The sequence below is a fragment of the Harpia harpyja genome, chromosome 9, assembly GCF_026419915.1.
Source record: "Harpia harpyja isolate bHarHar1 chromosome 9, bHarHar1 primary haplotype, whole genome shotgun sequence".
In the NCBI taxonomy this organism is placed as follows: Eukaryota; Metazoa; Chordata; class Aves; order Accipitriformes; family Accipitridae; genus Harpia; species Harpia harpyja.
Window position 1 is genome coordinate 11,399,564 of NC_068948.1, and position 13,021 is coordinate 11,412,584.

The following is a 13,021-nucleotide window of genomic DNA, read 5'->3' on the forward strand; positions in this document are numbered from 1 at the left end:
TGTCTTCCTTGTGGCATATGGCTTGTGGCACTTCTTTCTGAAATACCTAAATGTATCATAACAAATAATGATCTAAGGAAAACAACTAAAATTTTAGAACCTCTGTTGTTAGCTTTACTAATAAAGTAGTGAAGTAGTGTTCTTTTTGTAGTTGTAATGTTATGCCACCATCACAAAGAAGAAAATTTCATTGTGTGAAATAATATTGGTGCTTAATTCTTATACTGTACTTTTCATCAAAGGGATTTCTTCAAGTTGTCATTAAGTAATGAAATACCTGTCAGTAAGTAAATGGCATGCTAGAAATACATTGGGATCAGATAAGGAGCAAGGAGCAGCATCTCATTTGTAAGCATTTTTTTCTTGAATAATATATTGGAATATTTGTCTGTGTTTTAGATAAATATTTTGACTTTCAAAAAAGTTAATCGTTGTTGATTAGTGTGGTTCTGAATGAAGTATCGCTTCCTTCCCAGAGGGCAAAAATTTTTAATATGCTATTGATAAACATATCCATATTAATTGTGATGAAGGCAAGTTAAAGAATGATACTGCATCAGCAGTCCAATAGGAAAATGAGAGTGTGAATGAATGCAATTATCAAACGGTTGCATCTTGTTGGTTGATGTAGTAAGTTAGATTCATTTCTGCCAAATCATAGAATCATAGAATCATTTCGGTTGGAAAAGACCTTCAAGATCATCGAGTCCAACCATTAACCGTGCCCCCTAAACCATGCCCTGGAGTACCCTGTCCACTCGCTTTTTGAATACCTCCAGGGATGGTGAATCAACCACTTCCTGGGCAGCCAGGAAATTTATTTATTTTATCAGGATGTATAGATATTAACAGGTGCTTCATTTGTTTAAATATCCAGAAATTACTAACTGGCTTAGAAGATAAACTATATTGTAGTAACAGGCTCCTTTGCAACTTTAAAACATAACTGATCACGTAAAGTAAGAAGCTGAAGTAGCTTTAGTTTCACAGGTACTTTTAAGAGTAATTTCAGAACGTTGAAGATGGCTACATTTAATTCACACTATTCTTAGCGCTGAGAATTCAGAGGGTGATTACTTTGGAACCATGTATGCAAAGCTAGTTGCAAAGTCATTTCTACTTGACGTAGAGAATATGGTTCCAGAGTATGCTGAGGAGAAGAGCCTCCACTGGTCAGGGTCATGCGTTTGGCATCTGGTTGTACAAGAGGTATGTTTTAAAAGTAATCTCTGTTCGCACCAAATTAGAGTAATTAAATCTATGTTAATTACACAACTCCCACAAAACTGTTTGGCTGTTCCTAAACTTCTTGCAAGATACCTGCTTGCAAGATACCTGCAATAACCATATCAGGTTTTATGACTATTAAAAATAGCTCATATTTCCATGGCATTAATTTTGAAAAGCTCCCGTTGAATCAGATGTTAGCAGTCACATTGCATGTGTAAATGTCTTCATGAAAGGCAGTGTCCCCTTCTTTTGAACTGAAGCCAAGATACTGCTTTTTTTTTTTTTTTAACCCCAAAGATTACTATTGAGGATAATATTTTTGATGAAGAGTCAGATGATGAGTAGGAGACTGGCACAGATAATCTGATGTAGGTTATGAAAAAACAGAAGTATGTGACTTTGAGATGGAAAGAAGAGGAAGTTGGAATTGGGGGTATGAAGAAGCCAACAATGGTGGTTAGTCTGCTCTGGGATGTTAAATAACATCCAGGAATCTTGTCAAATGTCTCACTAGTAAGTATCCTTAAACTACAAAGATGTTTTATTGTAAGCAAATTGATAGTTAATAGTGAGTGTGCAGAGATGTTCCCTTAAGCCACCTGGAGTACATTAACCACTGCAAGATGAAGGCTTCTGTTGGTAATCAGTATCGGGATCATTATTCTTTTGATTATTTTAAAATGTAATTTTATGATACTCTGCCTTCAGATGAGCTTTGGGAAAAAAAAAAATCACTGAATTAATTTTTAAAAGATTGATGAGAATTTGTGCAACATAGTATCCATCAAGTATTTCAGCACTTCAGCCTTTATTTTATAAAACATCAGGATCCTGTGACCTTACTGATGATGCACGTGTGTTTGATGTATTTGATATTTTTTGACCAACATTCGTTAAGATTTACATAAGAAGGTTGTTCATTCCTATTGTATGCCGAGGTGTGTGCTGTAAAACCAATGTCAGAAATTGTATTGGTTTTTTGTTTGGAGTTTTTGTACCTGGCAGCATATTCCTTATTTGTATTAAAGCAGTATCTGTTAGTCCCACTGGGGCTAGATCATAAGTAAGGCATGTAGTAGAGGAAGATCCATGTCTGGAGACCTTATAGCCTCAATAGACAAGCTGGGTGAAGCGGGGTGAGAGGCACGGGGAAGTGAAGGGAAAGGTCTTGCTGGTATTCACCCAGTGTCAGTAGAACAGAGCCCAGCTCCTTTGGCTCTGTCTGCTGAGCCAGGTTTCCTGTCATGTGCTAAATTACAGGTAGTTGAAAATCTCGTGCATTTGTTTGGACAATCAGTGCTAGGCCAACACATTTGTCAAAAATTAGTATGTGATATAAAGAACTATCTTTAGCTCTTCTCCCTGAATCAAAAAGAAAGGACAAAGAACCTGATGAATAAATGAGTACAAACTCTTCCGCAGACTCTTGAATCTGTTCCATGTTTTCTTCATAAAACAGCACCAGACACTTTGCAGGTTTCAAAGTGAGGGTAGGATTTGTCCCCCACTATGTGGAATTTAGAGAAATGGCATGTTTTGTTTTACAATTTGCATGTGCAAAAATAAAACAATACTAAATTATAGTTCTTAGAACAACTTTTCAGAGGCACTGTGTGCTTATATTACATGTTGAAACGATCACTGTATATCGCAGTACAGGTAGTACAAAGAGCCAAGTCAGTATTAGCGTACTGTTGGTCTGAAAATGGTGACTCTGGATAAGATAATCATATAATAACCTTTGCATGATACCAGTTACCTACTAAACTATATTTCTGACCTGCACCTCCCAGGAAACAAATACTTACTCCAGTGCAAAATTTCTTATTCTGTGAAGCCATCCACTTTACAACTTCGTCTGAGATCACTGTAAGCCAGTTGGCCCTTGCTTAAATATTCATCAGACTTCTGATAATTGTGATAACCCTTATAGGCTGGCAAGCATGGCAAATTAGCAAAAAGATGATTGATCTTTTTTTATATGCAGTTTTATCTTCAACCTTTCCTGGATATATGTTATACTATAGTAATAATTTCTTCTCTAAGGTATTTGCCAGTATCTGGATTTGCACATCTATTTACAGTTGCCTTGAAGCCTCATAATTACAATACAGCTGAAATGTCCATTTTCTTTCCCTGACTACAAATAGGGATCAATTGAATTTTAAATGACTGCTTACGGGCTAGCTTCCGATCATGACCTTTGTAAATGATTAGAGCTCACCACTGTTGCTATCTACCTTGAAAGGGTAAGCGGGCAGGTCTGTCTAACTGGCATTTAATCTGGAAGAGAGCCAAAGATATTTGAGCTAAAAACCTAATATGAATTGGCAAAGAGAAGTATGTATAGACCTTTGCACTATTTAGATATTTTTCCACATTTCTTTTTTGTATTTAGGAAATTCTTTTATCCTGTAGATAAATGAGATGTATATTTGTAGATAATGTTATATTGAAGTTATGATAATAACTGAAGTTCCAAAATATATAGCATAAAAATGTGAAAAATGGCTTTTCAAACTCTAAATGTACTGAATTTGCTTTCTCTGAAGAACGTGAAAATAATGTCGCATTGCTAAATGAATAAACATGAAAAAATGCACTAAATAGGATGTATGAAGTGGTCCTGCTTTTCTAGGCAGAACTGAATGGAAAAAAGATACCATACATTGGTACTTTTTTGTTTAAACCTCCTTTCCTTTCAACATTGGCCAAGATAGTTCAGGCCCTGCTTGTCTATGCAGCTCACATGTAAGTAATGGCTGAGACGCTTCTATCTACACTTGTCAGTTCAGTTTTATTTTAATGAAGAATTGTGCCTGTATCATACAATGTTTTTATTACCACTACTGGATTTCTTGAGGTAGTGTTCTGTGCATTTCTGTTGAGGTGGGAACAAGTATGACATCAATGGGATTAGAAAACAAACACCTCCTCTGAATTTATTGAAGGATTTTGCAAACCCAAAGTTTTGAAATTAATGATTACTAAGAGCTATGAATGCTTTTATCTAATTAAAATCATATGCTGCATTACCTAATCAACTATTCTTGTGTAGTATTGATGATCAGAGTATTTATTAAAGTAATATTGTTCATGGGAATATGTCTCTTTATCATTAACTCTCTAAAGGATTATACAGTTTATAATGAATATGCAATCTTACCTCTTCATCATGGGGTGGCCAGAGTATTTTCTCTTATTTTCTGTAGCATGCTATGTTGTTATGTAATGCAACTGGCACATTGGCTGCTTAGCCTCAAACTGGTCAAATGTGTTGTTACCTAAGTTCTAATCCCAGAAAGCAGTTGTAAATTCATTTTGTAGGGTTTTTGTGTCAGCATTAACTTCTGCTAATGTTTAGATAGGGGTGTTTTATTAATCTAGATACGGAAGGAAATATCAAGTATATTTTAAATACTCCAAGTAAATCTGCGATGAAAGAAAATGTTTGAGATGTTTTTTTGAGGATTTGAATTGGTATTTATACTCTTCATATCAATCTTAAACTGGAGATGTGTAGTTAGTATATAGTACTTACTGGCTAAGGCATTTTTCAAGGATAAGGATGGAGTTTTCAAAAACAGTTGAGTTATTTGGAAGCAGAAATCCTGTCGAAAGTCAAGAGAACTTCCATATCTTCATTGTTACTCTACTGCAAGGCTGCATGCCTGAGCTGCTAAAATGGTATTTCTAGGAACAGCAAAGTACTTAGAGGTTGCTCATGTGTGACTTTTACCTCATGCTCGCAAGTCTGAGAATAACTTTTTGAAATGACAGCAGAATAAAAACTAAAGAGTTTTTTCTCTCTCTAATAGATGCAGCAGCAAGAACTTGCACAAATGAGGCAGAGGGATGCCAATCTAACTGCATTGGCAGCTATTGGTCCCCGGAAGAAACGGAAGCTTGATTCACCTGGACTGCTTACCATAGGAGGAGAGGTATATGTCTATACACAGAATAAGAGAAATTATTATTTCAAAACCTAGTAGGAATAACTAGAGGTGCTGTATGCCGATATTTTCACTGAACTGTGTAACTTGGAAGAGGTGATGCAGATTACTAAATTAGAAAGACTGTGGGTCCAGTTTATCTTGGCACAGTTAAAATGACATCTCTTAGTTGTATTTTCAAGTGTTAACTTTCAACAGATAATGAAAGGATATTTTAAAAATAAGTTGAAAGTCAAGTATAGGTCTGTCTCTTAAACTGTTCACTGCCTTTATACTTATTTTCTCCTCTTCATAATCCAAAGGAAAACAGAAAAAAGAGTAGGGCATGAAGAAATATCTGGAAAAACATAACTGTAGTCTTGCTTACAGTTTGGACCAAGAGTTTGTAGTAATACCAGTAAGTGTGGTTTTGTGACAAATATGTGTCAAAACTTTTTACAGAATGGCTGGTTGTCCCATGCAACTGCAAAGGTGAGTTTGTAATCATGCTAAATTGTATGTAATTTTAATAAGGATACTGTGCTCTAGAAGTTGAATCGGATTCGTTAGCATGATTCTCCTGTTATCTTAAATGGAGAAATAGCTATACTACACGATGGAATGCAAAATCATCAAAAGCGTGATATATATTAACCAAGGTGGAGAGGTAGGGTAACATGGTTGCATTACCTCGGATAACTCTTTACAGAGTACCGTGTTGTTTAGTACAGCTATAGTTGGGCTTCTTTTGTTTCTGCTAAATATGCCTACACAATAGGAGTCAAAGTAATTCTCCCTGTTATATGTCTGTTGTGAGGAAAATGCAAACATTTTGTTTTGAATAACTGACTAACAGTTTTGGCTCAGACATTTGACTGTCTAAATGCCAGGCATTTCCAAAGGCCTTTTTGTTTCCCATTTTGGATAGCTTTTATCTGACTTCTCTCTCTTTTTATGTGCTAAGATTAGTGCTAAGGAATTAGCTGAGCTAGGAATAGAAGTAGATCTTGTTTATGTTCTAAAGTTGACTTGTGACTTCAAATATGTAGGAGGTGCTTCTGTTTTCTGGTCAAATTAGTTTCAGACTGAGGGAGCTTCCCGGGCTTTGTGTTGTCCTGTTACATTCCCTTCCTTTCAGTCTCCCTCCTTGTCTTACATTCAGTAAAGAATTCTGTTCTCCTCTGTATGCTCCTGTAAGAAATCCCGCAACAACAGGCCAAAAGAAGCTTTCATTAGAAGCTCAACTGGATAGCGATAGCTTTGGCTTTCACACAAAATTAATTTTAAAATAATCTGAACTTTCTAATAATACATGGATCCCTTCAGAAATTAACAAATGTACATTGCCCACTTATCTTTACTTGACCAAAGGAATATTTTCTCCTAAGTATCAGAATTTAATTTTTGTCTATTGCCCCTTGTAAAAAAAATAATCCTTTTTTAAGCTTTTATAATTTGATGAACAAAATTGTGGTCACCTTCAGTGAAACATTTTATTCAGAGCTATATGCCTGAATGGGTTATGGCGAACAGCTTCCCCTTCTCTCTAGAAGTTCCTTACTCTCCTGGTACAGTGCTTCAAAGAAAGATAAAGGTCTGTTGCAAATTCCAAAGACTTCTGGAGACTTTTGCTTCCTTTTATTGCTCCCCTAGCCCCAATTTTGCTGAACTTCTATGTTACTCAATTGACAAATTATCCTTGAAGTTTTTGCCGATATGTGGATTTCCTGGAGTCATGAATTGTGTGGCTGTTTTGCCAGTTCAGACTGGATTGTCCCCATCCCTCTCCTCCTAGCTTCTAACCATCCTGGCCAACTGACATTGGTGCCTGGCTGCAAGCTGATTTCAAGGACTTGGATACTGTATCTGGAGTATTCAGTGTCTTTTCTGGGGATAGGATCTAAAGTATTGTAGAAGCTGTGTCATGCAAGTTGGCTGCTAGAAACTCCCTCTTTCTGTTATTCTTCTGAGCTACTTATTACGGCTGCTATGCAGAAATAAACTCAACTCCTCAAAAATGTTTCACTCTAAAAAGGTACTGGAAATTTGCACTGTTTGTCTAAGACTATCTGATTTCTCTTCTTTGGATTTCTGGAGACTATAAACAACATAGAAAAAAGTAATAAGACCGTGTCCTGTTTTACAGACATCCACTTAGCCCAGTTCCACCTTCAGATGTGTGACTTCCACTACGTCTACGACCCTCTGATTTCTCTAAGCAATTTCTAAGCTTCTTAAGTCTTGCTACTGATAATCTCTGTTTGCAAGGTCTGACTTAGCAAGAGCTTTCTTGGCCTGCCTTTTTTTTTTTTTTTTTTTTTTGGTCAAAACATCCAGGTTTTGTCCTTAAAGTTGCTGGTCTGATCATTAATCCTTTTTGACATACATGTGTGCTTTTGTTGCAGCTGGGACACTGTGTGCTTGCTGATTCAAAGAGATACCATTTACAAATCATCCCACCCCTTCATGTTACATTTTTTCCTTTTCTGAACTATCTGTTGTTTGATATTTTACTTAGTTGCATTGACTCTTTTTTTCAATGAGAAGTGTTGGATTGCAGTCCAACTTCTTGGTTCAACAGAAATGCTAGCTCACAATTTCTCTTTGGAAATTGAATCTTTTTAATAATACCCTTTTGATCTGAGCAGGAGGTCAGTTTAGGCAGTAGTGACGGTTAGTTTGCTTGAGAGAAAAAGTTGGTGGAAAAGCTTAGTGTTTCTGTGTACTGTTTGTTGTATACTGAGAAACAGCTCTTACACAGCTTTTATAAATGTGAAAAAGCTTGTGCTCATAACTGCAAGTATTTCTCCACCAGCACTTTGTTCAAGAGTGTTTTCTTTAAACTTGTTCTCTGTCTCACATAGCCAGGGCTCATTTGGACTTCTTTGCTTGTTTTCAAGCCATAGCTAAATAGATTTTTTTTTTTTTTTTTTTTTTTCAGGTGGCAGGATTAACTTAAGTTATCAAGGCCAGGCCCATCATTTGCCTCTTTTGTACTAGTATGGCTGGGTTTTTTGATTGCTTGGGGAGATGGAAAATTAGCAGTTTTGGAGTGAGGTTATTTTTACATCATCTATGTTCTTTGATTTGCTTCTCCATGCAGCCATATAAAAAATTCCTTTCAAAAAAAATGGGAAAAAAGTTTTTTATAGAAAAGTGGATGAGCAGGGGCTAGATGTCCTCAAATAACACTGCCACCAAATGTGTAACTAGTTTCAGACTGTGATTACACGGTAGCCTGAGCTAATCTGACTGTGATCTCTATCCCAATCCCTAGTAGTACATTCCTGCCCCTTCCCTTTCATTGGCTCTGGCTCTTGCTGTACCCTGTGCTAACCGTTTCCATTTGATAAATTGGCAGAAAACTAACCTAACAACAATAAGAATTGAATAGTTTCTGCTTAGCTTGCTGAAGTAGTTTGGCCTAGAGCCCAGTGAGCACTGGAAAAGGAACTTACAACAAGGCAGACAGCAAACTTGAGATCACCTGCTCTTCATTCGCTTTCTTTTTAGTACCTTTCTTGTCTTCTCGTATTTTAGATAATCTGCTAGAAACACAGCTTCCTCTGTAGCAGCCGGCAGCTCATTAGTAATTCAGCCTGCTTATTATTATAATGCAGTTTAGATCAAGAGTGAAAGAGAAGGGGTAAAGAGAAATGAGATACCTTTGGAAGAATTCAGCTTCTCTGCCTTGCAGAGTTGAAAATACTGCATTTGCAGAATTTTGTAGGTTTTTAAATTTATTTAATGATACTAGATAAAATTATTGGAAAATATCTTTAAATGCTACTGCTTTTTGGAATTTAACGCATGATGATTATCAAGTTAGGTATCTAACAGTCCTGAACCATGTTATGCATTTAGCAGCAGTACTGCCTAATTTTCATTTGCTGTGTGGGTCCTGTTAATGCCTGTGTTGGTACACAGCAGTGGATGGCAAAGGTAGGGCAGTGGATGACGTACACAGGAAAGGGAAGACAGCAACCATTTAAGCTCTTTAGTTAGTATCCTTAAGCACCTCTAATGTCAGAATAAAAATAATAAATTTTTGAGTTGCTTTTGTTTACCTTATGGATTTTGAATCTATTCAGTTCATATTTTCAAGCTTTTCCTGAATTGTAAGGCTTTTAAGAATTAGGATAAAAAATCAGTTTTGTTTATAGATAGATATTTTCATGTAATTGTAAGAGTTAAAGCTTTAAGAAAAGCATTAACCATCACAAGACTAGGTCAGGTAGCTTTACAAGTTAAATATTTGAGTAGTGCTAAGGTGGCATGAATGCAGAATTTGCTTATTTCAAAGTCCCTCATTTTTTACTATGGAATTAAAGTGTAGAGGTTAAATGCAAGTATTTTTCTGTATTTAAGAATAATAATAATGAAATAATTTGGCTTTTCATCAAGACCTATGGCTAGTATCCCAAAATACATAAATATAGAGTATATGTTTGAAATATCTGAGGGTATAATTTGTTTAAATATCAAGTGAAAGCCCTCTCCTGGTACTTGCTGGCACAGATGGTTTTTGAATACTGAGCTTCCAAAGGCAGCTTCAGGGCTAGTTCAGTGAATCACCACTTATTGAAGACAGTCATTTTAGGGATAAGAAAAAACCCTCTTTCTTGCATAGTGGAAGAGTAGTCATCTTAAGAATATTCACCAAACTATCCCAAACACCATCTTCCAAAATTTGCAGGAGCGCATGTTGGGCTAGCGCTCCAAGGGAGATCTGATACTTTGTGTCTTTTCTCATCCAGTATATTCCAAGAAAAGTAATGTTCTTGCAGACCTGGAAAGTCCCAACACAACTACAGTTAGAACAGTGATGTTTTGTGTAGAGAAAAGCTAATTACTAAGGTGATTGTGAAATGTATTTCAGGTACAAGGCACCACATTTTTTTAATTAAATTCATCTTTCGGATGGTATAATTTGAGCATTTTAAAGCTGTTTTCATGTTAAGGTTTTGTATAAAACATGATTAAGATTCTGATTTGAGACGTGGAAATCTGTGTTATACCGGAGACTTCCAAATGCAGACATAGAAAAGTTACTTAATATTCCCCTCTGTCAGATCTTTGTACTACTAGTAATTCCTAATTTCTAAGTGGAAATGTAAGGATGAAGTCATGATTGTTTGGGAGGCACTTGGGTACTGTGACATAGTTGGAAGGAAGTACTTTTGCCTACGGTCTCTTTTTAGTTATCCAGGATTGAACACGATTATTGTGTTTGCACACATTACAGCTGGCATTCTCACTTCATGCTTGGGTTATCCATAGACATTTCAGCAACCCTGCAATTATTCCTCAAATCCGTTGTTAGTATTTTAACAATATTAAGAAGAAATCAGGATACTAGGTAATTTTCTCTTTGGAATGGGTCAGACATGATAAAAAAAGTATGACAGAGCTGTCGCTTGGAAAACCTGGCCTTATTTCCTTCCTTTCTTGCCCTTTTAAACAAAAGATACATATAGTGTGTCTTGCAGAAGTCTTTGTTACGGAAAGGTTGTGCATTGGGTTCTCTCCAAAGTGTCTACTCAACGAATATCATGCAGGTTTAGAAGTTCACGAATCAGCCAACATATAACTGTGAGGCATAACTGCTTCTGACAGATCTGAAAGAATTAGAACTAATGAATAGATTTTTTTTATTTTGGGGAAAAACACCAGTCAGTGGGATTGCCATGCTCTGAGCAAATCTTTAGGCGATTCCCTCACCTTTTTGGAACTAAAGTAATTTTATGGCAACTGCTTTCAAAGATCCTTGGAATGACTTGTTCTACAACTCAAGTCTCAGCTTGGTCTTTGTACTGTATACTTGGCTCTTGATAACTTACTTTTTGTTTTAAGTGGTCAAGTTATGTTTAGAAAGCACTGGAATCTAAAGATCCTTTACACTTTTTAAGCTTGAGTTATATGAAAGCAGATACAATAGACCAGAACATCTTTTGCAAGTGTTTATGGTCCAAGAAGTTAAAGCTTGCTTTTTGCGCTTTTAAACCTGTAGACTAACAGCAGAACAGGAGAAATTTTTATGATTTATTGTATCATTGCCTTTTCAAGCACTCTTTGCTCCATGTATCACTGACGTGATAGAATGCAGTGGTTCTCTCAGACCTGTTTTGGTGTAGGATGTCACTGCTGCTGACAGTTGTGATTTCATTTGAGGTATCCTAAAACTATCAGTTAAATATATGGGTTTGAATTTTCAAGGAGACAGAAGAAAATTAAGAAGTCTGTCCTTAACAATTTTTTTATAGAATTACATGCATAGTACTTTATGAGTCTTTGAAAATCTCAAGTTTAGCTTCAGCTTCTCTGGCTTGTTTTACTTGTTGTTTTCAAAAGTCAAATAAATATTAAAATAATTCACAAGAAATGTGTTTATATGTATTTGAAAACCGGTCTTTTAAAAGACTATATAGATGTTTTCCTAATTAATAATTGCAACTATTTTTCTCATTCTTAAATAAATGAGATTTCAATTTAAAAATTAATTGCCCCAATGATGAATTTCCATTTTAAAAAATTTAATTTAAAACTGTGTTTTACCCCATGATGAACACATTTTATTTTTTTAGAATTCTGGTTTTATTTTGTGGAACAAGATTTGTAAACATTACTCTAATGGATTTTACAGAGTTAGTAAAAAGTAGGAAGTCATTAAAGATGATGGATAATGCTGTGTTTACATTGATGATTAATAATTCTAATTTGGAGTGAATGTATAGAAGTACATTTCTGTGTCTGTTGCAAACAGGCAGGAATACAGACAGTGAGTCAGGAGGCAGTAGAACAATTTTGCATGGATCTCAGTTGACAGGAGGAAAAACCCAGGCAGCAATGCAAGAAAATAGAAAGTGGCTCTGTGCCAGCAAAAACATTCTTTTTTACTAGTAGAACAGGTTTGCATACTGTGTCTATTCCTTTGATCTATGTAACACAAAATATTCTGACAGAGATTTAATGATATTAATCATTTTTCCTTATTGGTCAAGACAAATTTGATTTTTACTTCATTTGGAGATGGAAATGGTAGTTGATCCCACCTGACTAGATGATGTTGATCTAGCACACAGGAGGAGACCATTACAGCATTTCTTTCCCTGCTTTTCAAAGGTTTTTTACTGGAGTGTTTTTTTGGTTTTTTTAAATTAAAATCCTCCTCCTTGGATAAAAAAGAAAAAAGATTGCATTTAAAAAAAATAAAATAATTTTATCAGTGTGGTAATATTAAATACAGTCCTTTTATTTATGGATATTTTATAAATATAGTGTGTGCAGCTTATTAGCATGGAAAATGAGAACTTGGCAAAATGACTTTTGAGTAGTTAATAGTTCATCCATTATTTGTCAATCCCTATAGAGGTCTGCTGCTGTTACTGTGAAAGAGTATTGTTTTATCTTCTTGAAAAAGGCAGCTACCTTGAAGATTTGTGGGGACGGAGGGTATGTGAGCCTGCGTTTTGTTTTTTGTTTGGGGGTTGGTTTGGGGTTGGGTTTTGCTGTATTTTCAGTTGTCTTTTCCATTTGTCTTCCGGATTTCCAGACACTGAAGGATAAACTGTATTTTGCAGCCTCTGTTTTTCTGACACATATAATTCCAGAATTTTTCTTTCTTCTAGCTAAATAAAACTGATAAGACTAAGAGAAAGAAAGTCTGAAAGGGTCTAGCTGAGGGTTTGTCAAAATTGACTTGAGTCTCTCCATTGACTTCAGAAGGTAAGGCCCAAGGTGCTATGACATTTTTAGATGTCAGTGAAAATAATTTTTAAAACCTGACCAGAAAATTTCCAAGGTGTAACTTTTCAACATACACATGGAAAGATTTAGACCTGTATCTTAAAGTGGCAAAG

The 13,021-nt window shown here is 35.7% G+C and overlaps 1 protein-coding gene across 1 annotated transcript in view; it reads left to right on the forward strand.

Moving 5' to 3' along the window:
• LOC128145451 (transcription initiation factor TFIID subunit 4-like) overlaps nt 1-13,021 on the forward strand; it is a 151,351-nt gene that overhangs the window by 100,009 nt on the left and 38,321 nt on the right. Inside the window, exon 14 of the mRNA XM_052795538.1 lies at nt 5,049-5,171. Coding sequence (XP_052651498.1) covers nt 5,049-5,171 — 123 coding nt within the window. The remainder of the gene's footprint in view (nt 1-5,048; nt 5,172-13,021) is intronic.